The following is a 24,439-nucleotide window of genomic DNA, read 5'->3' on the forward strand; positions in this document are numbered from 1 at the left end:
GTAAACATATCTGGTTTCAACTGGTTTGTGGCAAATGTGGGCAACATAATGGGTAGGGTGTCTAGGATTCTTCCTCCTCAAAATACATATTTTAAAATATAATTGCTATTTTCCATATCTTCTTTCAACATTCCATCTCCCTTATTTTATTAAAATGTGTTTTAGTTACCACATATGTAATCCTGCCTATCCTCCAAGGCTCTCCCTGTCTTCCACTTTATTCTCACAGCAGCCCTGTGAGGTAGGTTAGGCTTAGAGACAGCGACTAGCTGGCCGAATGAAGATTTGAACCCTGATCTCCCAGGTACTGATCTGACACTCAAACTGCTACACCACTGGCTCACTCAAAGCACCCAAGGTAGTGTGTATAGAGTTATTTTGTTTTATGTTTCCAACAATCTTGCATGATAGGTCTGGCACAAGAGAGGGGGGCTGGCCCAAATGAACATCAATGATTGTCAAGGCTTAGGGATTACTATCCCTCCCCCAGTGGCAGCCCCCCCCCCCCAAAAGCAGATAACACGAAAAGTCCTTACCACGTAATTTATTCAGTATTCACAGAGTGAGACAAAGGGATGTAGTCTCTATGCAATGATGGCGTTGCTCCAAGTAAAGTCCTTACCCCCTTCGCCTCCCCTAATCTACGTCAGTCCTGCATCAGCTAATCTGAGCCTTTTGCCACTGAGCTCTCTGTTCTTCTGCTCTCAATGCCCATCTGATTGTGGGAGAAGGAGGGTCAGGAGTGCTCTCCAAGGACACTGTCAGCTGTCTCTTCCCTGGTGCTGCTGCTTCTTCCTGCTGTTCCTCTTCCAATATTTCCCAGCTTCTGCCCTCTGCAGCTTCTGAACTATGCCCTTCTGCAAACCACTGATTTAAATCTATACTGTCCTCCTCTTCTTGGGAAGGGTCAGGAGAAGGGGGGGCAGTCCCCACCATTCCTCCTTAGTCCAGCCCTTGACACTGATGAATGGGAATTTTAACTCTTCTGCACCCCTATGCAGAGGTTCCCATGCATGTGTCCCAATGTATAATGGCCACACCTCCAATGTCACACCCATTGACTAGTCTTGCCCTTTAGTAGCCTTGTGTGATGTATGAGCAGTGATGGGGTGTGTAGCTACTTGACACAGCCCTGGTTAGGTATAAAGACAACTTCTTTTTAAAATATGTTTTTTATTTGCAAATGTAACAGAAAGAGGTAAAAAACACTGCCAGCAGACATTAACAGTAAGACTATCCCACCAATCCCAGTTTAAATGTATAAATCAATAAGACAGTCCACATGTCCAAATAAACATCTTAAACTAGATTTGACGAATGTAAGCTGCGTGTAGGGAGACCTCAGCACGGAGCAGTGGATGCAGGAATGTTTGTCCTTGCAATCTTAAAAAAAAAAAAACCAACTTCCAATGATGTCTTACTCAGAGTAGACCCATTGAAATTAATGCACCTAGGTTTGCTGTGCCCATTGATTTCAGTGGGTCCCCTCTGAGTAAGTCCAATGTTGGAGACAACCCTTAATCTGTTGGCCACCATAAGGTCTCCACCTCCATTGTCAATCCATTAGTCTCCACGTTACAGGGATATAATTCAAGAGGCTTTTTCCTGCAACATGGACAATAACTTCTAACTAGACAGAAGACACCACTAAGCAAGGCCCAAATTATATGCTTCAAAAGAAGATTTCATTGCCAGCATCTATCTGAAGCAGGCAACTCCTTTATGTAAAGGCACTAGGTTAAAGGTATACCTTAAAGATCGTTTTCGTTGGGTTTGAAGCAATCTGTTTCAAATCTAACGAAATGCCACGCATAGATGCTAAGGCAGCTTCCCATTCGTGGAGCAGAATAGGACAGGGTTGGAGACAACTGTGAGTAAGCCATCTCTGTGAGACGTATATAGGTTCCAGTCCCACATTGCATGAGTGTTCTGCAATGATCCCCTGGGGCTAAGAAGGGGAGAGGAGGCATTTTTGTTGTTTGTGGATGCTTTCCCATCTCTAACTCTGGCTTGCCAACCCTGAGCAGGAGGACTAGAATGCAAGGCCTCTCTAACGAGTCTATCCCATCAAGACGAATCTGTATCTACGTCCAACCCAACGAAATAAAAACACACACCAATAAAAGCTTCTATACTAGGGCAGCGATACAAGTCGCGCTGTTAACCCCATCAAAGGAGAGACTCCCCTTCCTGCTTCAGAGACTTCTGCTTGGGTTGTCTCTGACCAAGTCCTCCTCAAAGTAGACCCGTTGAAACGACCAGGCCTAAGTTAGCCATGCCCCTTAACTTCAGCGTGTTCCCTGTGTGGGTAGGACTAGCATCGGCTACGACCCCTAATTTTTGGGGTCGTTTTCCTGCGTCGCCTCTTTGGTGTAATCTTGGAAATAGTCCACCGTGTTCCAGTCCGGCTTGAAACGCAGGATGTAGCACTTGGGGAGGTAATAAGCCGCGAGCAGCCCTGTAGCACACATGAGCATGGCACTCACCTGCACGGCAGGCTGGTACTCTAGCCCCACGGTGGCGTAGGTGGGGATGAAGAAGATCAAGGCGATGAAGTAAGCGAGCATGGCGAAGGTGATGCTGCGGGCGATGTTGTACTTCTTGGGAGACGTCTGCACCATGAAGGTGCAAAGGAACGAGGTGAAGGCCAGGAGACTGTTGTTCCCGTGCATGATGGCGAAGGCAGCCCAGGACTTGATCCTGCACTGGATGAGGACTTGGGTGGCCAAGAGCTTGTAGTTCTTGCCCGGAGTGGACGGGTTGACATAGATGTACCCAAGGCAGAGGGCGCTTTCACCCAGAAAGCACAAGGCCACAATGGCCCACGGCCGCCTCTGGATCAGGTTGTGCAGGAAACCGCGACGGCTGCTTGCAAAGTCGTTCACCAGCATGATCTGGAGGGCCTTGGCCGTGATGGTGGAGAAGCAAGGGTTGAGGCACAAGGCGAAGGAGGGCTGCTGCAACAGGCAGACGGTCGGGCTGGGCTTGCCGATGTAGAGGCCGCAGCTGAGGCACATCAGGGCCAGGCAGAGGAGGCCCACGAGGCACATGGCTCCCCCGGCGGCCTGCACCACGGGGGTGTGGAGGTTCCTCAGAAACAGGGACCCCGAGAGGCAGGTGAGAGTCACCGCGAATATCAGCAAGGCTACCAAGATGATGGCCAGAGGCTCGGACCAGAACAGATACTTTTCGCTGCGGTCGTAACACCGTGTGCTGCGTCCAGGGGACCACTGTTCCATGGGGCAGGCGGTGCAGGTTGTGTCCTCTGTAAAAGAGCAGAGAGGCAGCTGTACATTTTGCAAGCAAGGGGTGTCCTCCTGGGGAAGGGCCAGAGCACCTGGCTTTCACGCAACAGCTCCCAGGTTGCATTTGCATCCTCTCTAGGTAGAGCCGGGTGAGACTCCTGTTTGAAACCCTGGAGTGCTGATCCAGTCAGGGTAAAGGTAAAGGGACCCCTGACCATTAGGTCCAGTCATGGCCAGCTCGGGGGTTGCGGTGCTCAACTCGCTTTATTGACCGAGGGAGCCGGCTTACAGCTCCCGGGTCATGTGGCCAGCATGACTAAGCCGCTTCTGGTGAACCAGAGCAGCGCGCAGAGATGCCGTTTACCTTCCCACCAGAGTGGTACCTATTTATCTACTTGCACTTTGATGTGCTTTCGAACTGCTGGGTTGGCAGGAGCAGGGACCAAGCAACAGGAGCTCACCCCGTCGCAGGGATTCGAACCGCCGACCTTCTGATCGGCAAGTCCTAGGCTCTGTGGTTTAACCCACAGCGCCACCCGCGTCCCACTCCAGTCAGGGTAGACTGAGCTAAAAGAGCCAATGGTCTGACTCTGTATAATACAGCTTTCTCTGTACCAATATTTTAAGAGGAGGGTTGTAACTCGGTAGTAGAGCACCAGCTTTGCATGCAGAAGGTCCCAGGTTCAAGTCTTGGCATCTCCACATAGCCCTGGGAAAGGTCCCTTGTCTAAAACCCTGGGCAGCTGCTGCCAGTCAGTGTAGATAGTACAGCATCAGATGGAGCCAATGGTCTGGCTCTGTATGTGGCAGCTTCCTATGGTGGTGAAACCATTTTATCCAGGTGGGGAGTGAAATTTTATCTGGAGTCAAGTTTTTGGTTTAATGAAAAGCATCTATTTTGACCAGTAGCAGTGGTGTTTGTGAGAAAGATAAGTATTTAATACAACCTTATTTTTTTACCAAAAACTTGAGCAGATTAATGCAGAAGTGGGGTGGAGCCGATTCAGGAATGAACAAACGTGGAACTGACACAGATCAGGAATAAACTGATCTGTCCACCCTTATCTCCTCTCACCAAGAGCTGCTACCCCTGTATATAGTGACTGTAGCTAGGAATGTAAAGAAGGAATCAATATCTCTTCCAACCCATTTACATCACATGCAAGGCTGTTTCTGTTCTGCTGCAGTTCTGCTTGCAACACAAACGAATGTGTCTCGTATTCCTGACTGCTGTGGCAGAATTTTACTTAACTAATGAATGTCATAATTGATTACATAATGAATTATGTTGTTCCACATCATTCATTTCAATGCAAAGGGGACATTGCCAATTATGTACCGTTTGCAGACCAAAAACAAGAAGCAAATATCAATAGAATCTGCTGGATTGATTTCCGTTCTGGATACGGGGTGGATAAATGAACACCAGCAATTGCTGCTCATATACCTGTCAGAATTCTCTGCGATCTCTGAGTGTGACGCAGGGAAGTCACCCCAAGGCCCCAAACCTTCTCACCTGGAGAACTGCAATAAGTGCCCCTCTCGCAGTCAATGCAGTCATAGCAGCAGAGGTGGAAACCCTTCATCCGACGGATCTGCCCAGCCTGACATGTCGTAAGGCACTCAGAGATGGGAGCCTAAGCAGAAGGGAGAGCGACCAATGTTAGCATGAAATGTCTACATCCTGCAAAGCTGTCTTCTTTTCCTTCTCTCTTGCTGGTCCCTTTGCTCATCTTTCGCCCTTGTTCTCTGCAAGCTCCTTATACCATTCCTTCTCCCCTCCATCTTCCTGTTCCCCCTTCCTGGGGGAAAGGCCATAGCTCAGTAGTAGAGCATCTGCTTTGCATGCAAAAAAGGCCACAGGTTCAACCCCCAGGGAGGACTCAGAACAACTCGGGTCTGAAATCCTGGATCATAGAATCACAGAATTGGACGGGATCCCAAGAATCATCTGGTCCAACTCTCCACAACATGTGAATCTTTCATCCAATGTAGGGTTCGAACCCACAACCTTAAGACCTTAAGGTCTGTCACTGCCAGTCAGTGCAGACAAATACTGAACTTTTCTGGCTCAGTATAGGACAGCTTCCTGTGTTCCTGTGTCTGGACAAATTAATTGTATCTGGCCTGCATGCACACCACGAATTTAAATCACACACCCCCCCCCAAATAAGAATCCTGGGAACTGTCATTAGTTATGGGTGCTGGGAATTGTAGCTGAGTTTGTTATGGGTGCTGAGGGGTAAGCTACCATTTCCAGAATTATTGGGGGAGTGGGGATCGTGTTTTAAATACATGTTGGGCACACTGCCTTAGCATATCTAGCTTGTTGCCTTGGAGGAATGGCAGGATACAACTTTGAGAAACAAATAGATCAGACAGATAATTAGTGTGGGGACATTTGTGGGTGGGAAGCAAGCAAAGAGATCACTCACTTTACTGTACTCCTTTGTTGCATTCCTCCCCCTCTCTCTTTACCTTTCCATCCTCTGTGTGAAACTGGACGAAGGATGTATTGATGTTCAGTTTTGTGTTGAAGTTCCCGAGGGTGATGTGCTCAATCCCACTGCCCTGCCACCTCCAGCCAATGACCTCATAGCCGAGGTTGATGCTGCCGTAGTCTTCGAAATGGTGCAGCTGGTTGGAGATGTTGAAATGGACGTCTTTCAGTTTGTCCAGCAGCTGGATGGAGGGAAAAGGTGGCTGTGGGTGGGTCCTGTGCTAACTCCCGTGTCCCCCCACCCTTGGACCCCTAATCCCATGTCCCTTGCCTGCACTAACTACTTCTCTGCAAGCCTGGCCCTACTGTTAGCCAAAGCAAGGCAGCCATATCAGGTGGCAAAGCGTGGCAGGACAAAGCTGTATGTGCCACTCAGCCTGCCTTGTGGCTCTTAAATTGCCCTGCTGCTCTCGGGTGTGCTTGAGGGCATTATCCCATTGCCAGGAAGATTTTAGTGCAGGTTGGGGGACCTCTGGCCTTTGGGCCTAATTAAGCAAACCCATTCCCTGTTTGGTCCAAAGTTTGTTTTGGCCAAGTCATGTACGGTGGTACCTCGGGTTACAGATGCTTCAGGTTACAGACTCTGCTAACCCAGAAATATTACCTCGGGTTAAGAACTTTGCTTCAGGATGAGAACAGAAATTGTGCAGCGGCGGCACGGCAGCAGCATCAGGCTACATTAGCTAAAGTGGTGCTTCAGGTTAAGAACAGTTTCAGGTTAAGAACAGACCTGCAGAACGAATTAAGTTCTTAACCCAAGGTACCACTGTAATGGACAGCAGCCGGTGCAGAATTTGGCAGCCAGGTTGCTCACCGGAGCAAGACAGTTTGAGCATATAACGCCAATCATGGCCCAACTACACCGGCTGCCAATCAGTTTCCGGCTGCCAATTCAAGGTGCTGGTTTTGACTTATAAAGTCTTGAAAGGCTCAGGACCTCAATACCTCAAGGACCGCATCTCCCCATATGAACCAATCTGACTCTGTGATCACCGTATGACGCCCTTCTCCATGTGCCCCCATGTGCACAGGAGGTCTGAAGGGTGGCAGCATGAAAATAGGCCTTTTCAGTGGTGGCTCCCCGCTTGTGGAATGCTCCCCCCAGGGAGGCTTGCCTGCCACCATCATCTCCTATCTTTAGGCACCAGGCAAAAACATGTGTTTTCTTCCAGGCCTTTGACTTTTAACGATCTGTGCCCTCCTTCAGAGGGTGGGATGTTTTAATACTGGCTTTTGAAAATATGAATGCATTTGAGATTGTTTGGTTATAAGCTGGTGTTAATGCATGTGCTAGTTATTGTTGTTAAGTTGTTTTGTGTTACTAAAAAGTATAATAAATAATAACAATTTCAAACCACGTGGACGAAAACAGGTCACCAGGCCTCATTGTATTATCAGTTGATGGGCAGCTGACTGCCTCTCACCTACCTTCCAAGATTTGATGTTACCCTTATGACACTTCCCTCTCTGGGAGCACAACAAATTGTGGAGTGCGTGAGCCACACTGTACACTGCGGTGTAGACAGCGTACGTCTGCCGGTGCTTGAGCACCGCGGTGATGTTTCGGCGAGAGATGTAGTTGCATTGCCAGCATTGCGGTCCCAGGACATCGGAGTCCATCTTGTCCACTTCCTCCTGGGATGTGTTGCAGAAGCCATCCTCTTGGGTCAGCTCTAAAAGTCTGTAGACGTACTCCTCAAAGCCAGGGACTGTCCCCCCCTTTATGACAAAGCCGATGACTGTCCCAACGGCTTGGATCTTGTCCACAGAGGTGACCACGTCCGACATCACCCAGGCTTCGGTGGCCAACCACACCTTCTGGCTCAGCTCCAGCTCCAAGCACAGCTTGAAGAAAGCCCGGACAGGCCGGTCGCTGGCGAAGAGGACGATGACGTTGACTTTGGACTCGTTGATCGACTGGATCGTCTGCCTCATCTTCACTTGGAGGCTCGGGTTGGACACGTCGGCTGGGATCAGCCCCTCGAAGGCGATGCAGATCTGTTTGCTGGCCACCATGGACGACAAAAGGCTGAGGCCTCCACGGCCATATTCATCGTTGCTGCCAATGACCGCGATCCAATTCCACTTGAAAGCCTGCAGGAGCTGGACCATGGCTTCCAGCTGTCTCTTGTCGCTGGGCACAGTCCGCAAGAAAGAGGGATACAGCTCCTCGTTGTTCAGGGCCTCCATGGTGGCTCCATAGCTGATCTGAAGGCCACAATCGTATCAATGTTTAATTTATTTGGTGACTTTGCAGGCCGCCATTCCAAAGAGACCAACTCCCCATGACTGCTTACAGCAGTGATGGCCAAACTTGGCCCTCCAAGTTTTGGGACTACACTTCCCATCATCCCTGACCACTGGTCCTGTTAGATAGGGATGGTAGGAGTTGTAGTCCCAAAACAGCTGGAGGACCAAGTTTGGCCATCACTGTAAAAACAATTAAAAACCACATTTCATGTCAAGCAATGCCCTAGTATCATACTACATGGAGGAGACCCATTGAAGTTAATGGACATGACAAACTGAGATCCATTAATTCCAGTGGGTTTGCTCTAAAGCAGAAGTTGGTTGGGTACAACACATTAACGCTTTTCCCGTCATGTAATCTGGACCCAGCTAAGCTGGTGCCCTCAATATATTTGGGGCTGCAATTCCCATCAGTTGGGGTGGGAGTGTTCGGAAGGTTTGTGTCAGGGTTAGTGAGATAAAGTAGGATCAGTGTTGTTATTGTTTTGGGATAAATGGCGAGGGAGGATTTTGCTTGGGTATATTTAGAAGGGTAGAGTGTTTATATGGATCAAAGTCCGTGTCCAATGGCCTTGCCAGCTAGGGATTATGGGAGTTGTAGTCCAACAACAGCTGGGCACCCAAGTTTGAGAAACGCTGCTTTGACCTAATGGTCATGTCCTTTGGCTAGAACAAATAAACCTATTGAATGAATGAGTAGGCCTTATTTGGAGACAACCCTGAACACGGAATAGGTGCGTTTTACACTGCAGCATTTTGCGGTGGGCCTCACTGGTGCCTTCTCGGTAGTGGCGCCTGCCCTGTGGAACGCCCTCCCTTCAGATGTGAAGGAAATAAGCAGCTATCTTCTCTTTAAAAGACATCTGAAGGCAGCCCTTTTTAGGGAAGTTTTTAATATTTAATGCTGTATTGTTTTTAACGCTTGATTGGAGGCCGCCCAGAGTGGCTGGGGAAACTCAGCCAGATGGGCGGGGTATAAATAATAAATTATTATTACTGTATTTTTCGCTCTATAAGACGCACCAGACCATAAGACGCACCTAGTTTTTGGAGGAGGAAAACAAGAAAAAAAATATTCTGAATCTCAGAAGCCAGAACAGCAAGAGGGATCGCTGTGCAGCGAAAGCAGCAATCCCTCTTGCTGTTCTGGCTTCTGGGATAGCTGTGCAGCCTGCATTCGCTCCATAAGACGCACACACATTTCCCCTTACTTTTTAGGAGGGAAAAAGTGAGTCTTATACAGCAAAAAATACAGTATTATTATTCTCACGAGGGTGTCGTTTGCTCTTACGGTTATACTACCTGCGGGATCAGGAAGAAGCCGAACAGTTTGGCTGTCACTGAAGAGAGCATTGAGTCGTGAGGCCCGATGACAGCCGTCACCCGGGTCTGGTAGTCTGTGTAGTTGCAAAGGATCCCGATGCTGTTTGTGCCTGCTCTGGACAGGAAGAGCAGGCTGGGCTGGAGGGTGACCACCGGTTCCATGCAGGTGTCGTAGATATCATAGCCAAGGCGGATCCCTGGCAGCAGCGTGGTGGAGTTGTTGATCTCCTCAATGGCAATCTTCATCCCAAGGGCCCAGACCAGACCGGCAGCATAAAGCCTGGGAGACAGAGGACAGAAGAGCGGGGATGGCGTTCTCTCTCATGGCAACATGCAGGGTTGAGTGCCAATCTCTCACATAGCCCAAACTGCACCACCCCCATGCAAAGAGGTGTCAGAGGCTTGGGGGGAACCCCCAAAGTGCGCAGAAGTACAGAAGTGCTCATTGGAGGGGGGGGGAGAGACCCCCGAAGGAGGCACCATCCCCGCTCCCCCAACACATGTGCAACAACCAAGTGAGCAGGGAACTGTCAAACTGTCGAGGGTTTAATAAAACCGGGGGAAGTGCATGGAATAGAGCATCTTGGAAGATACCTAGGTGGCTGGCTGGAACCCTGATCAGGAGCACACTGGCTTGCCTTAATAGCTCCCCTGAGTGGGTTCCCGATTGCAGGAAGGTGCACAAAGGCATGCCCGGGGGCTTCAGGGGTGGCCCTGCCCCTGCACAATTTGTGCCCTTCTGCTTTTGGCCAAAGAGGCGAATAGGGATGTTAGCTTGAGATAACTGGTGGATGGCAAGTTACTGGTTCCCTCTTTTCCCCGTTCGGCGGGGAAGAGTCTCTCTCAGGAGGTTGAGGACTCTCCTCCCTTGCAGGTTTTCATGCAGAGGACGGATGGCCATCTTTCTATGGATGCTTTAGCTGAGATTCCTGCAGTGCCGGGGGTTGGACTAGATGAGCCTTGGGTTCCCTTCCAACTCTAAGATTCTATCTTCCTGCCACTACCCGTGACCCCCTAAAATGCCTCTCTCCAGAGTGACTACAGACCCATCCAGGGCCTTCTCAGTGATGGCTCCGACCTGGTGGAATGCTCTGTCCCATGAGACCAGGGCTCTGCAGGATTTAGCTTCCTTCCGCAGGGCCTGTAAGGCAGAGCTATTCCGCCTGGATTTCAATTTGAACTTAGCCTGATCTTTTATTCCCCTTCCTTCCTTCCCTCCCCCTCCCCTTTTTATGAAGATTACCTGCTCTGGGATCCCACAGCTAATTCTCCCCTGGTCTCCCCGCTGGCCCAGATAGGACTAATTTAGCCAGCTAGCCCTGGTGATCACCTAATGTTTATTGGATGGATTTCCCCCCTAATTGATTTTTGGATTCTGAATTTTTTATTATTCACATTTTATACTGTATTTTATGCTGTTTTTTGTTGTTGCATCAATTAAGTGTTTTAAATTTGTTGTTAGCCGCCCTGAGCCCGGTTTTCTGAACCAGGAATGGCGGGGTATAAATAATAATTAAAAATAGTTATTTATTTAACAATGTGGGTTGGGGGCACGGATATGGGTAGGCGGAAGGGGTTGATTGTTTTTAAATAGGCACTGTATATTTATTTACTGAATTTATACCTCACCTTTCTTTCTAAAGAGCTCTAGGTGGAGTCCGTGGTTCACCCCTCCCTTCCCCAATTAATCATCACAAGAACCCAGGGAAGTAGGTCAGGCCAAGAGGCAGCAACTGCCCCAGGGACACACCCAGCGAGTTTCATGCCTGAGCTGGAACATGAACTCTCGTTTCCCAGGTCCTAGTCCAGCACTTTAATCTCTACAGCACACTGGCTGTCTCTGAAGGCTTTTTGGTTTACATCCACTTTTAATCATTCTATTTGAGGCTGGTCAGAGCTCTTAAGCATAACTGAATTGCTGCTCCTTTTCTTCCTGTCCTGTATTACATAGGCTGGATGGTTACGTGGTTAAATCCTTCGAAGACAGAGGTCCTTTGGCTGGGTCAGGACGATATGGGATTGGGGGGGCAACTCCCATCTCTTGTGGGGCGCAATTAGTGCCAGGACCGTCCGTTAAGAGTGTGGGTCTAATCTTCGACACCTCCGTTTCCATGGAGGCGCAGATAACAGCAATAACAAGGGCGGCATTTTTTCATCTCCGCCAAGCTAAGGAGTTGGCTCCTTACCTCTCTCGCCCTGACCTAGCCACTGTGATCCATGCGACGGTCACCTCCAGACTGGATTATTGTAACTCACTCTACATAGGGTTGCCCTTGAGACTGATCCAGAAACTCCAGCAGGTGCTGAATGCCGCTGCGAGACTCCTTACAGGGTCCTCACTGTGGGATCACATTCACCCGGTGCTATACCAGCTGCACTGGCTCCCGGTAGAGTACAGGATCAGGTTCAAGGTGCTGATTTTAACCTTTAAAGCCCCATACGGCATGGGACCGTCGTACCTACGGGACCGCCTTTCCTGTTATGTCCCACAGAGGACCTTACGGTCTTCAAACAAAAACATCTTGGAGATCCTGGGCCACAGGGAGGTTAGGCTGGCCTCAACCAGAGCCAGGGCTTTTTTGGCCGTGGCCCCGATCTGGTGGAACGCTCTGTCACAAGAGACTAGGGCCCTGCAGTACTTGACATCTTTTCGCAGGGCCTGCAAGACAGAGCTGTTCCACCAGGCCTTTGGCCAAGGCACAGTCTGACCCGCTCCTTCTGTAACCCTCACAGAACTCTAGCCCAATGGTTGCCATTAATTTGATTTTGAATTGATTTTAGAATGAGTTGATTTTAGAATGCATTTTAATTGATTGGGATTTTATGTAAATTGTGTTACTTTTATTGTTGTTAGCCGCTCTGAGCCCGGCTTTGGCTGGGGAGGGCGGGATATAAATAAATAAATTATTATTATTATTATTATTATTATTATTATTATTATCATCATCATCATCGAGCAGTAGAGTTGGCAGGGACCTGTTTAGTCCAACCTCTTGCAATGCAGGAATCTGTTCCTCTGTTGGTTCCTAGACTGAACTGTTGCTGCTGTAAAATTTGTGCTGTATTACAATCCATGATGCGAATGACCTTGCCAACTTTTGTTTTCTTTTAACCTTTCAGGGCACGCTGCCCTCCCGAGGCAGCTTACAAGACCCTTAAAACACATGCAAATAACAGGACTTCCGGGTTGGCGCCATTGTTTAATGGCGGATTCCCTCCGAGCTCCGGAGGGAATCGGCTCCGTAGCGTCTGGGTCTGGCCGCTGCGGCGAAGCGGGGACCCTTAAAATCACAGGCGCGGATGCCTGTGAACACAGAGACTCGGCGGGCACCATTTGCGCCCCCCCAATCCGCGACGGAGCCTTTTTAAAGGCTTCGGAACGGAGGCAGGGTGAGGCGTGGTGCTGAGAGTACTCCCTCGCCTACGGAGTGAAGCCGCAAGCCATTGACAGAGAGCGCCAACTTCTTCCAAGACCGATTGGACTCTAAAATATAAACCCGTGAGTAATATGGAGATAGGAACCTTAAAAATCTTTAATTTTGGATTTGGAACGAGCGGGAAGGGGCTAAAAAGGAAGTTCACCCCCCCCCCCTTTGTAAATAATTTAAAGCAAAGGACTGGGCAGCTAAGGTCGAGAGAATCTGTTTTTTGTTTTTTAATGAAAGATCCTGACTTCACGGTTTTGACACTATAAGAAGATTTACTGGAGGATAAAAAGAATCTTGGGAGCTGAAATTTCACACCCCCCCCCGAGACCCGGGAACGTCCTATGAGAAAGCCTGTTGCATTGAAGATTTTGACAGCTGTCAAGTGAGCTGCTAGTCAGCTAGTTGTCAGCTGGAAAAAGAGAACATTGTTTCTGCTGTTTTTGCTGGTTTACTTGGTATAACTTGTTGAAAATAAGGAGGGCTGATACAAAATAACTGGACTTTTGGTTTTGAGTTGAAAGGAACATTAAGGAACTAAAATCCCCCTAGAGGGGTAATAGGGACATTACATCACAAAAATGGCTGGAGTATGTAAAATCCAAGCAGAATTGGACAGAGCACTCGTTCTCTTGGGAAACTTGCAAGATGAGTACAATGCTTTGTCTACAAAGGTATCACTACTACACTGGACAGTAAACAACAGTTTTGAGCCTGATAAGGACTTGAAACAGGAAGCCCATTCAACTGAACAAATAAATGAAACTGAAAGTGTAGATACGATGGAGCAATATGTTGTTTTTGAAGAAAATGAAGGAGGAGCAGGAGATTTGCAGGAGTCAAAGGAGAGTTACAATATGAGGCCTGACATGATGATAAAAAAGGACAATAAAAACTGGATGTGGAAAGCCTGGTCTGAATGGGAGTCTGGAAAATGGAGAGATCCCTTTTGGAGGAGATCTGAAGACCTGAGGATTACAAATTTGTTGGTGAAAGCTGGAGCTTTGGGGACATCTGGATTTGAAAGAAATTTGAAACAAGAGTTGGAGCACCCCATAGGCTTTGCCTTTAAGTATGGAGGACTGGCTGGAAGCAACATGGATTCTGTTGGGCCGGAGCCCCTCCGAGACTTGGGGTTTAACATCAAGGACTATCAAAGAGACCGGCAGAAAGGAACTGAGAGAGATATAAGGGCCTCGGATGTGAGATCTCCAGGCTAAATAAATAACATAAAGACTGATGGATATTGGTTGGGGACTGGAACCGGGAAAAGGGTGGGTGGAGGTTGGGAATCCAAAGGGTACATAAGGATAATTTGTTTTTTATATTTTTTTTGTTAGTGGTAAGGAAATTGGGTAAATCGTGGAAGGGAAATTTTGGTCGACTTTAGGAAAAAGGTTTAAGAATAATTAATGAGGTATAAGTGTTGATGTGTAATTTTAATAAGGTAAAATTGGTTTCTTTTCTTTTTAAATTAATTGAAAATAAGGCTGTTAAAAATAAATTGAAGAAATGGAAAAAAGAAGTAAAGGAAAGCAATAGTATGTTAGAACAAATGTTTAAGCTAAGGTAAAGAAATAAGTTAAGGACTTGCTAAACTGACAATTTAAATTGGAATACAAGAAGGGGAGGTGTGAGGAAGTCTGAGAAATAAGGTTAAGAATAATAAGTATTAGAAACTTTATGTGTTTTTTCTATTTTTTTTTTGTTTAGTTTTGAATGTTATGTATTTTTGTGTTTTTTGTTTTGTTTATTTTTTGTTTTTGTTTGTTCTGTGTTATTTGAAAATGCTAATAAATATTTAATAAAACACAGGCAAATAACGTTTCAGAGAACAGCAAAACCCTAAATGTATAAACGTGTGAGGGGGGGGGAATTCCCAGCTTAAGAAAGCGACTCCCATTTCCAGTCTTTGCTTTTATTATGACATTGAAGAACAATCTTAAAAATGATTCTGATACAGGGAAAGAAATCAACTTAAAAGGCTCATTGAAAAAAAGGAAAAGTCTTCAGGAAGGTCTTGTTGACACTTGCATTTTGAATAATTTTACTTTAAAAAGCTGGCTAGTTAATTGGGGACAGCATTCAAATCTACTCCATAGTTTCCTGTTGACAATTAATCTGACATTCTTTCAGCCCTGAGGGTGCGTAGGGGCGACTTGCCACAGGCTGGGGGTGGCCAGAGACAAAAGGGAGTGGAGCAATGGAAGTACCGTGTTTTTTTGCTCTATAAGACTCACTTTTTCCCTCCTAAAAGTAAGGGGGAATGTGTGTGCGTCTTATGGAGCAAAAGCAAGCTGTGCAGCTATCACAGAAGCCAGAACAGCAAGAGGAATTGCTGCTTTCACTGTGCAGCGATCCCTCTTGCTGTTCTGGCTTCTGAGATTCAGAATATTTTTTTCTTATTTTCCTCCTCCAAAAATTAGGTGCGTCTTGTGGTCTGGTGCGTCTTATAGAGCGAAGAATACTGTAACTCTTCATTCAGTTAAGTCCAGCCACACACAAGACAGGGGTTTCTGCATCGCCACCTCCCCAACCATCGCTATGTCCTTTCCATTTTTGCTGCCTTACCTCTCACAGTTGTAAATGTCAGGCAGGGTCCGTTCCGTCACGTTGGAGGTGAGCACCGTGAAAGGGAACAAGCCGCCCAGTATGTAGTCTCCGGGTCTTCTAAACTGGGAAGACATGCAGTGATAGCTCTGGGCCCGGGCCCAATCCAGACCGAGGCTGAGCAGGAAGAAAACAGACATGTCTCTCGGCTGTTTCTGAAACTGGTCTGCGTGTGGACAGCCTAACTTTGAACGAGGCAGGGGAGCCCCTTGGAAAGCCAAACGTTTTGTTCAATAAAATTTACAGCAGGTGGGAAGCATCCTGAGAGAATTTGTTTAGCAAAGTACACACCGCATGAGCAGTGTAGGTGTGGAAGAAGCCATAGTTAGCCACCCGTGCTAACCAAATCTTCTGCGGCATTCTGTTGAGTTGGGCCCCTCTGCAATCTGGCCCTCCCTGCCACGAGGGATTTATTCAAACAGTCTTGAGAGGTTCCTGATTTTTTGCAAGCAGGTGCTGGGCTTTCCTTGCTTTTGGATTGAGGCGTTCCCAAAGCAAAGGAAGGATTGAACTCTGATTAATAAGAATACACACAGAGGCTTGAACCAGCAAGACTCTGGGAAGGGTGCGTATAATAATCTGTGCCTCCCTCTCCACCCCTCGGCCCAGGTCGTTTTATTCACAAAAGAACTTTTACAGAGTGTTCGTAAGAACCAATCAGATTTCTTCTGAGCATTTCAACAAACCCCACGTGGGGACAAAGTTAAACTACCAAAACTAATTAAGCATGGGGTAAATAAAACAGAACTACAAAGGAGTGCATTTGGCAACCCTGGGAGGTGATAAACAAGCAATATACATGATAAGAAGGATGGCCAGGAAGATAGCGATCATTATCACCTTCATGTGAAACCTGTTTCCTGGCCCTAAGATTAACATCCTGGGATTAACATATCAGAAAAGCTACATCAAAGAAACTGCCCAATGTCTTTGATGACCCAGGATGCCTGCCTGGTGAAGCAACTGGCAGTGTACGTGACTGGTCAGAAAGAGAAATGGAACAGTAGAGGAAATGGCCAGAGATGCAGAGGGTTGTGGGATTTGATCAGAAATTATTGTCAATGTATCAAACCCAATGCATTCATCGTGGACACAATGGCTTGATGCATATTTTATAAGTCCTCATAGAATCCCACCTGACCCCACACTCTGGATATTTGCATTCCTACATTGGATCAAACAACTTTCGGAACCGCTGTTGGGGAAAGGTTGGGTACTGGTCCCAGGTTTGGGGGTGGGCCTCGATGCCACCCATAGAGAACCCCCTGCTCTCTCTCTCTCCCCCAGCTGTTGACACGCCAACCCTTCCTCTGCCTGTGCCTCAGGGCCTGGTCTGCGCTGCACCACAGGACTAAGGGAGTAAAACAAACCACAGTCCCTGGTTCAGAGGCAACACTAAACCAAGGCTTGTGGTTTGTTGCTTTTGCTCGCTGGCAGGGAGCTGGCTTTGTGTTTGCAACAAACCATTCGTTATGGTTTACCACTGGCGGGGTGGGGAACCTCAAGCCTGGAGGCTGAATGCGGCCCTCCAGGCCTCTCTACCTGGCCCTTGGATCTCTCCCAAGGCCACATCCTTCAGTGGCCCTGCTTCACATCCTCCACAAGTGTATTTGCCTGGCTGGAGTGCATTCTTGGCCTCTAGTGTGCCTGGACGGAGGATAATAATAGGTGTGCATGCAGAAACTATCCTAATTCTTTTGCCCCTGGCTCAGAAGGGAACGTGGCCCTTGGCATCCAAAAGGTTCCCCAACCCTTTCCTGGGAGGGAGCAAGGTGTTGTGCCAAGGTTTACTGCTCCTTCACTCCCACTTTAGGAAACTGCCTTTATACAGAGTCAGACCCCAGGTTCACCTGGTTTAGGATTGTCTACACTGACCAGCAGTGGCTCTCCAGGGCTTCAGACTGAGGGTCCTTCCCAGCCCCACCTGGAGATGCCAGGGATTGAACTGGGACTTTGCACATGCAAGGCAGATGCTCTGTCGCTGACCTATGGCCCCTCTCATGTCATGGCAACAGGCATCAGCACTGATATACCCGTGTCAGGTGATAACACTGTGTTTGTTTCCTGCCACGCTGCCATTCCTCCACCATCTGAAAGTCTGTGGTTATTGTTTGTGGTCTGTGTCCCCCCCGCTGTTATTCCCCCGGCTGTGGGGCCATGAATTAAGGTCCTAATGGTGCTGCTGCCATTAGCAACTGTTTGCTAATGGGGTGCGGGGAGGTTATGATTTAGGGGGAGGCTTTTGGGTCTCATTAAGGGCCTTCTGCTGCATTAGAGATCTGCATTGGCTCCCAGTACGTTTCCAAGCACAATTCAAAGTGTTGCTGCTGACCTTTAAAGCCCTAAACGGCCTCGGTCCTGTATACCTGAAGAAGTGTCTCCACCCCCATCGTTCAGCCCGGACACTGAGATCCAGCACTGAGGGCCTTCTGGTGGTTCCCTCACTGCGAGAAATGAGGTTACAGGGAACTAGGCAGAGGGTCTTCTCGGTAGTGGCACCTGCCCTGTGGAACGCCCTCCCTTCAGATGTGAAGGAAATAAGCAGCTATCTTCTCTTTAAAAGACATCTGAAGGCAGCCCTGTTTAGGGAAGTTTTTAATATTTGATGCTGTATTGTTTTTAACACTTGATTGGAAGCCTCTCAGAGTGGCTGGGGAGACTCAGCCAGATGGGCGGGGTATAAATATTATTATTATTATTATTATTATTATTATTATTATTATTATTATTATTCGAACACCTTGTTCATGGCAGAACTGTGAAAAATCCCTATGCGGCCATCAGGACTGAAATTAAGGACACCACCACGTATACACAGGACAGATGATTATTTGAACCCAAGCAATATAAGAGGTAAATACATATCTATATCTATATCTATATCTATATATACAAATCACAGTGCATGCATGGAGTAAACAGTGCCATAAGTGCAAATACTTTCATTGTGCCCCCACATCTCCCCCCCACCACCACAAAGGCATTGATAGTTTAGAAATCATACGAGGCAGGAAACATGAGAGCACCATAGATACATGACTCATTTGTATCCAGAAAGGGATCTTAACATAACAGCATATTGTGATCCAGAAATAATAATACCACTTTAAAAACACAGGTATGATTGATTTGTAACACGAAAGGACTCTTAACATAACAGCGTATCACGGCCCCAAAATAATAACGCCACGTTTAAAACACAGGTATGATTGTCTTCAAGCCAAAGGCGTGGTCAACAGCCTTATGCAAGTTCGAAACTCACAGTGACTTTAAAAAAACAAAAAGCTTTTCTAAGTGAACAGTCTTGCCGTGAGAGAGAAAGACAGGGAGTGAAGAGGTGTGAAGATGGTTCAGGAGTTCAGTTTCATCAGGGGTGGGGATCCAGTGGTTCTCCAGATATGTTTCATTCACTTATTTAGAAGTTGTGTATATACCGCTCAAAACAAAACAAAACTTCTAGGTAGCTTGCACAAGACACATTTGGGGGGGTCCACAGGTCTCCCACCCTTACTAGGGAGACTGTTCCCACTTCCAGCATGCTAAAGATTGTTGATTTCCGGGTTGTAGCAGTGTGCAATATCTTTGGCTTCCCCTGTGTGTATGGAAGGAGATTCCGCTCCCTCCCCACTTTGAATTCTTATTTGTCCCTGCATACCCACACAGTGCTGCCCCTCAGCTGAGTATACTAAATGCGTAGCAACATGCCTGGCTGGTGACTGATGAAAGGACCCTGTTTTTGCACCCATTGCCCCTATCCCAAACCTCACAGGCTGTTCATGCTCAAGAGTGGGAGGAGTCTGGGTAGAGGGAGTCACAGGCTAGTAGGGATCTGCATGTGATGCCCTGAAGGGCTTCAGGTTTGTGGGCGCATTACCTGCGTCTGTGTGTGGAAGGGAGGGCTCAATAGAACCCCGGTGGGATTCTCCCTTCAGGCATATGTATCATGGCAATCCTGAGCAATCTTGCCCCTAAAGTCTTCCCCTTGTCACATGGTCATTGAAACAGGTATATACATCATATACATATACACTGTAAAAGCCCCCCTTTCCCCTTTAAAGCTTAATTCGATCTGAAGGGTGGAGGGGATACAGTTACACCTTGATTAAACAAAACCAGGGTTGATTGGCAGAGAGCACAAGTTAGCCGAGAGGCTGGGGAGACCCCTGCTTCCAGGCCCTCATCCATCCCCCTGTGATTACGTACATTCATTGCTTATGCAGTTTTACCTCCCGTACACATCGGGGAAGACTGTAGCTTTAAAAACCATGTGATGAAACGGTGGCGAGCCTTCAGCCCTCCAGATGTTGCTAGGCTCCCATCAGCCCCCCAGCCAGCACAGCCAAATGGTCAGGCCTGATGGGAGCTGGAGTCCAGCTACATCTGGAAGGCTGACAAGTTCCTCACCCCGACTATAGGAGCAGCATTCCCTACTGCAAAGGAGAGATGGAGGATGGTCTCTATTTGGAAGAGGCATTCATTGACTCCTGAGAGTGGGGAATGCCTCTTCTTAGGTCAGGGGGTTTTTTTTGGGGGGGGAGGGACTCCAAATCCCATCAGCCCCAGCCAGCATGGCCAGCCATCAGGGATGATGGGAGTTGTAGTTCAAGCAGGTTCTTGGACTCTGACTCCCATGAGCCCCAGCCCAGTGGTTGGGAGTTGGAGCCCAATAACGTCTGAAAGGCTGTCAAAGAGGAACTGGGGCCAGTTCTGTTTCTCCGGAAATCTGGCTGATTGAACCCAGAATAGGGATGGTTTGAAGGCTCAAACGATTCCAGCAATAAGAAACCTGATTTATAGGAGAGAGCTGAGAAGCAGAGAGCTAGATCTTGGTGCCAACAAGCAGGCCTGGAAATGGATAGGCATGAGATGTACGATCGATGCTTGCTTTTTCGTCTGTGGCATTCAGAGAAACGCTTGATTGTGGGGATCCGCTCTGCTACGGGAGGTCCAGGAGTTTGTGCCGGCTGTAAAGTTCCTGTGTGATATCGTAGAGCTTCTTGATGTAGGGCAAAGCTTCTCCCAGCATCTCCACTGCCTCCTCGTTGCTGCCCACCTTCATGTTCTCAAAGAAAGCTTCCCGGTTGGGCAGAGTGCAGAAGGCAATGGTGGTGGCCTTGCGGATAATCCAAGGGTGGTAATTGGCCAGAGAGGCATTGTATGAATCTGTGCATACCACCGACGTCCTGCAGTCTGCGCCACCGGTCCGCAGGCCCTCCAGGAAGAGCTGCAGCCATAGGAGGGCCCGGTGGAGGCGCAGGATCGTCCGGCAGCCCGATACGGGGCGTTCGGTGTTCTTCTTCAGGTCTACCAGGTTGTTGGCCATCTCGTAGCTCACCATGGATTGAAGGGTTCTGTAGCTCTCCTTATGGGGGCCGCTTCGGAATTCCTCCATGATTTGGATTTTGGCCACTGCGTCTTTGGAAACGAAGGTGAAGATCGTGCCCATGGTGTTCAGAAACCTGATTTCCAAAACAGAACCCTGTGGTTACAAGGAGCCTTCAAGGTGGGAAACCTTGAAGGCAGCCCTCCTGGCCTCTCTGTCTGGCCCTCTCCCCAGCCCACACCCCCTCAATGGCCCTACTCTTCATAAACCAGCTGGAATGTGTCCCTTGAGCACTGCTAACGCTCTTGCACGCCTGGAAGGAGGATAGAGAGGGGGTGTATTGACTAGCCTGCTGCCGAAAGGTAAAATATGCATTAAAAGCTCCACTCGACGTTGCCTCTGGCCCTGCCCACTGCTGAGATGCGGCCGTGGAGTTGAAAAAAGGTCCCCACCCTTGGTTTAGAGGTGCAACCCAACAGAATGAATGACAGAAGTTTCCACCTAGATCCATGCGGGCCGGTCTCAACAAGAAACAGTTTACAGTCAGAGGGCAGGCTTCAACAGTTTCGCTTGTGACAAGCAGCCAGCCTTCCCTGCAACTCTTCAGGGACAAGGACTGTCTGCCGATGGTCTCCCACTCGTTTTTCCTGTTCCTTGTGGGTAGAAGAGGGAACGTTGAATCAGTGGCGTAGCGTGGGGGGGTGCAGGGGGGGCCGGCCGCACTGGGTGCAACATCGGGGGGGGGGGGCGCGCTCGCACTCGCAGCTCTCTGCCCCCTGCTAAAATCCACGGGTTAGGGGGCGCAAATTATTCGCCTTGCCCCGGTTGCTGACAGCCCACGCTACGCCACTGCGTTGAATGCCATGCCATGAGGACACTTGCGGAGAAGTGGCAGGATTGGGGCCAGTGACCCCATTTTTTGCCTCGGTCAGTAACAAAGGAAAATAGGGACGTGCCTTATATGAGTCGTTGTGTTGGCCCATGTAGGTCAGTGTGGTCTACACTGACTGGCAGAGGCGCTTTAGGTATCTGAGCAGCCACAGGTTCCCAACTCCCATTGTGGAGCGAGATCTAAGCTTGGTTCCCTAACTAGGTGGACAGCCTTACCTGACAAGCCCTTTCCAGCCTGCTAAGTAAGGGTCCATTAGGATTTCCGACTTCTCGTCAATACAGGACTTGAAAGTGGCCAGCACTTCCCTCAGGTTGTGTCCATCATCCCCGTAGGCCATGGCGAAGCTCTGAAACAGACAGCAAGAGTCAACAGCTGCTTGGTGGATAAACCATAAATGAGCCCAGGAACATCGGGAGCTGCCTTATCCCTGGCCAGATCATTATGTAAGAAGAGCCCTGCTGGATCAGGCCAGTAGTATCGTCGTATGCAAATAAGAAGCAAGATCAATCGGGTTTGTGGGATGGAGGGACGGAATGTGTTTCACTGGGAGGCACCTGTTTGTGGGCCCCTCAAGCGATACGCGTTTGACTCCTTTCATTATAGGCTTTTAAACATGTTTTGGTAACTCTTGTTTTGACCCGGTTTTACAAGGTGCCTGACATGTTTAACCTGTTGCGGTCTCCGTTTTCATTTCCCCCCCCTGGCATTAGCCAGCCAGTAGCACGTATTAGACTGCCTGTAAATAGAGAGCTATGATTGTAGGTATACTGAAGTAGATGTTGTTTAAATTATGAGCGTGAACTATCTTGCCCTGAAAGTCAGTGTAGAAATATTGGGTTGACTCACGGTAGTCTCACTGAAATTACTTATTCATTTATTTTATGAGGTTTTTACACTGTTTGTGTAAAAAACAAAATCAAAAACCCTCAAAATGGTTTACAAAAAAGGTAAAACAATAAAATTATCAATAAGAAAAATAAGACAATAATGGACCTAACTTTCACTATTCCATTTCAGTGGCTCTATTCTAAACAGGACTAAGGTTGGATACAACTCACTGAAAAATCCTAATCTGGGTGTTACTCCCATTGACCTTAATGGGGCTTACTTCTGAACAGATGTGAGCAGTATTGCTTGGTAAGCAAACAAAACTGAAAAACAAAATTATGCAACCTCCTTCTCTGTCTGGGTTTTGATACTTTTTAAAAAAAAACTTTCCCTCCTATCCCCCAACTGCTCTAAGTACCAGTTGAGTAGATCCTTTGAAGCTGACACAACTTAGGTACATCAGTTTCAGTGCATATACAGTGGTACCTCTAGATACGAACGCATCTAGAGGTAAACGTAACTAGCGATGGCACGTCTGCGCACGCGCGTGTCGCTTTTTGCCGCTTCTGCGCATGCGCCTGACATCATTTAGCGCGTCTGCGCATGCGGCAAAACCCGGAAGTAACGCGCTCCGTTACTTCCGGGTTGCCGCAGAGTGCAACTCAAACGTGCTCAACTCGAAGCGTCTTCAACCCGAGGTATGACTGTACTCAAGTATAATTGGATACAACCCAATACTACTACTATTTTTTTTAAAAAATTAATTGCCCATCTGTTTTTACAGTTGTGCTTAGGTTTTAATTTTTGGATGGGATTCCTGGTTTGGACCGATAACAGTTTTAACAACTCTGTCTCACAATTTTAGGAGAATGATTCCTCCCTCGACACGCACCTCAATATATTTAAGTACTATGTATGCTGCCTTGACAGGATGTTCCTGTTTTGAAAGGCAGCCTCGAAGTCCATTTTTTAAAAACCATATATTTAATTTACAGATCACTTCCTTGAAGTGATTTCACAACGGAAACATCAGCAACTAGAAGATATATAAAATAGTTTTGTTGTAAAAACTTTTTTTTAAAAAAAAATTCAAATGATTTATACACACACACACACACACACATATATACTCTCACACACATATGTATCCAATGCTAGCCCTACCCAGAGTAGACCCATAAATGGACTTGGCTTAGGTAAGATTCATTCATTTCAATGGGTGGGTGTCCTCACATTCATTAACTGCGGTGGGCCTGCTCTTGAGTAGGACAAGCACTGGACGCAACTGAATAGGTCTACTCTTGAGTGTAAGTTATTTGGGATACAACCCCGGCAATATAAGTAATTTAACATTTAACTCATCTATAAAATAATAAAAATAATAAAATCTCAGGTGTACAGGGCTGGGAGCCGCAGGTGCGCTGGGTTCCTCTTTCTTCTGCCCCATCGGCCTCCTTTTTCCAAGCCTCTGCCCCATATCACCCCTCCATGGGAAGAGGAAGGGCCTCTCCCTTAGGGGGGGTCTCTTCTCCCCCTCCCCAGCAACCAGACTGACTTACCTTAACGACCGCTTCCTTCTTTCCAACTTCAGCGCAGCCAATGAAAGCCCGCCTCCTGCTCACCTGTCTCCGCCTACCTCCTCTCCTCGACCAATCGCCTGCCATCCCTAGGTTCCGCAGAGGCGAGGGTTCCCAAGCCGCGCCAGCCAATAGAAGCGCGGAAGCTAGTTCTGGAACCTACGCTTCCGTAACATTCAGGCGCGCAGGGACGGAGGTATACTTCCCGCGTGGTCCAGCCAAGGCGCATGCGCGCCAGTCCCAAGCCCGTGCGTTCCGTAGAGATAAAGAAAAGGATAGAGTCGCAGGCTCTCAGCGCTCGTCTGTGAACTTTAACACGGACCCAAAACTTCTGACCTAACGTTTCATGCGCTAGTCTGTAATCACGTAAATGAGGTTAAGGGCTCTTTTGAGGGGGGGCGGCATTCACATCCAACTCTATGAGACTATGTACTTTCTACCTCGGAAGTTGACAGTTGAGTGCGTC

General features: G+C 47.9%; 2 protein-coding genes across 4 annotated transcripts; both read right to left on the reverse strand.

The window, feature by feature from the left end:
• Window positions 1-1,142: 1,142 nt before the first annotated feature.
• TAS1R3 (taste 1 receptor member 3) lies at window positions 1,143-20,032 on the reverse strand. Its single transcript, XM_053400776.1, has 6 exons — window positions 15,315-20,032; window positions 9,298-9,598; window positions 7,174-7,953; window positions 5,724-5,927; window positions 4,762-4,882; window positions 1,143-3,265 (listed from the first exon to the last, which is right to left on the reverse strand). Exons 1-6 carry the CDS (start codon window positions 15,491-15,493, stop codon window positions 2,334-2,336), a joined length of 2,517 nt encoding a protein of 838 aa, XP_053256751.1. The 5' UTR covers window positions 15,494-20,032; the 3' UTR covers window positions 1,143-2,333.
• Window positions 20,033-20,122: 90 nt separating this feature from the next.
• On the reverse strand, window positions 20,123-24,177 carry CPTP (ceramide-1-phosphate transfer protein). Of its 3 annotated transcripts, none has more exons than XM_053400788.1 (3): window positions 23,956-24,177; window positions 21,784-21,914; window positions 20,123-20,812 (listed from the first exon to the last, which is right to left on the reverse strand). In XM_053400788.1, exons 1-3 carry the CDS (start codon window positions 24,058-24,060, stop codon window positions 20,290-20,292), a joined length of 759 nt encoding a protein of 252 aa, XP_053256763.1. In that variant the 5' UTR covers window positions 24,061-24,177; the 3' UTR covers window positions 20,123-20,289. The 3 variants fall into 3 exon arrangements, with proteins under 3 accessions (XP_053256763.1, XP_053256764.1, XP_053256766.1); XM_053400789.1 differs by lacking the exon at window positions 23,956-24,177 and adding an exon at window positions 23,796-23,943; XM_053400791.1 differs by lacking the exon at window positions 23,956-24,177 and adding an exon at window positions 23,289-23,455.
• Window positions 24,178-24,439: the final 262 nt, after the last annotated feature.

Source organism: Podarcis raffonei, chromosome 8, assembly GCF_027172205.1.
Source record: "Podarcis raffonei isolate rPodRaf1 chromosome 8, rPodRaf1.pri, whole genome shotgun sequence".
NCBI classification, from domain to species: domain Eukaryota; kingdom Metazoa; phylum Chordata; class Lepidosauria; order Squamata; family Lacertidae; genus Podarcis; species Podarcis raffonei.

Coding starts and splice junctions, on each gene's coding strand:
- TAS1R3 (XM_053400776.1), bottom strand. CDS start 15,493: ATGTCTGTTTTCTTCCTGCTCAGCCTCGGTCTGGATTGGGCCCGGGCC. Junction 5,928..7,173: donor GTAACATCAAATCTTGGAAG/GTAGGTGAGAGG, acceptor CCCTCCATCCAG/CTGCTGGACAAACTGAAAGA. Junction 3,266..4,761: donor CACTTATTGCAGTTCTCCAG/GTGAGAAGGTTT, acceptor GCTCTTTTACAG/AGGACACAACCTGCACCGCC.
- CPTP (XM_053400788.1), bottom strand. CDS start 24,060: ATGGCAGGCGATTGGTCGAGGAGAGGAGGTAGGCGGAGACAGGTGAGC. Junction 21,915..23,955: donor AGAAGGAAGCGGTCGTTAAG/GTAAGTCAGTCT, acceptor TGTCTGTTTCAG/AGCTTCGCCATGGCCTACGG. Junction 20,813..21,783: donor GGCTGGAAAGGGCTTGTCAG/GTAAGGCTGTCC, acceptor TTTGGAAATCAG/GTTTCTGAACACCATGGGCA.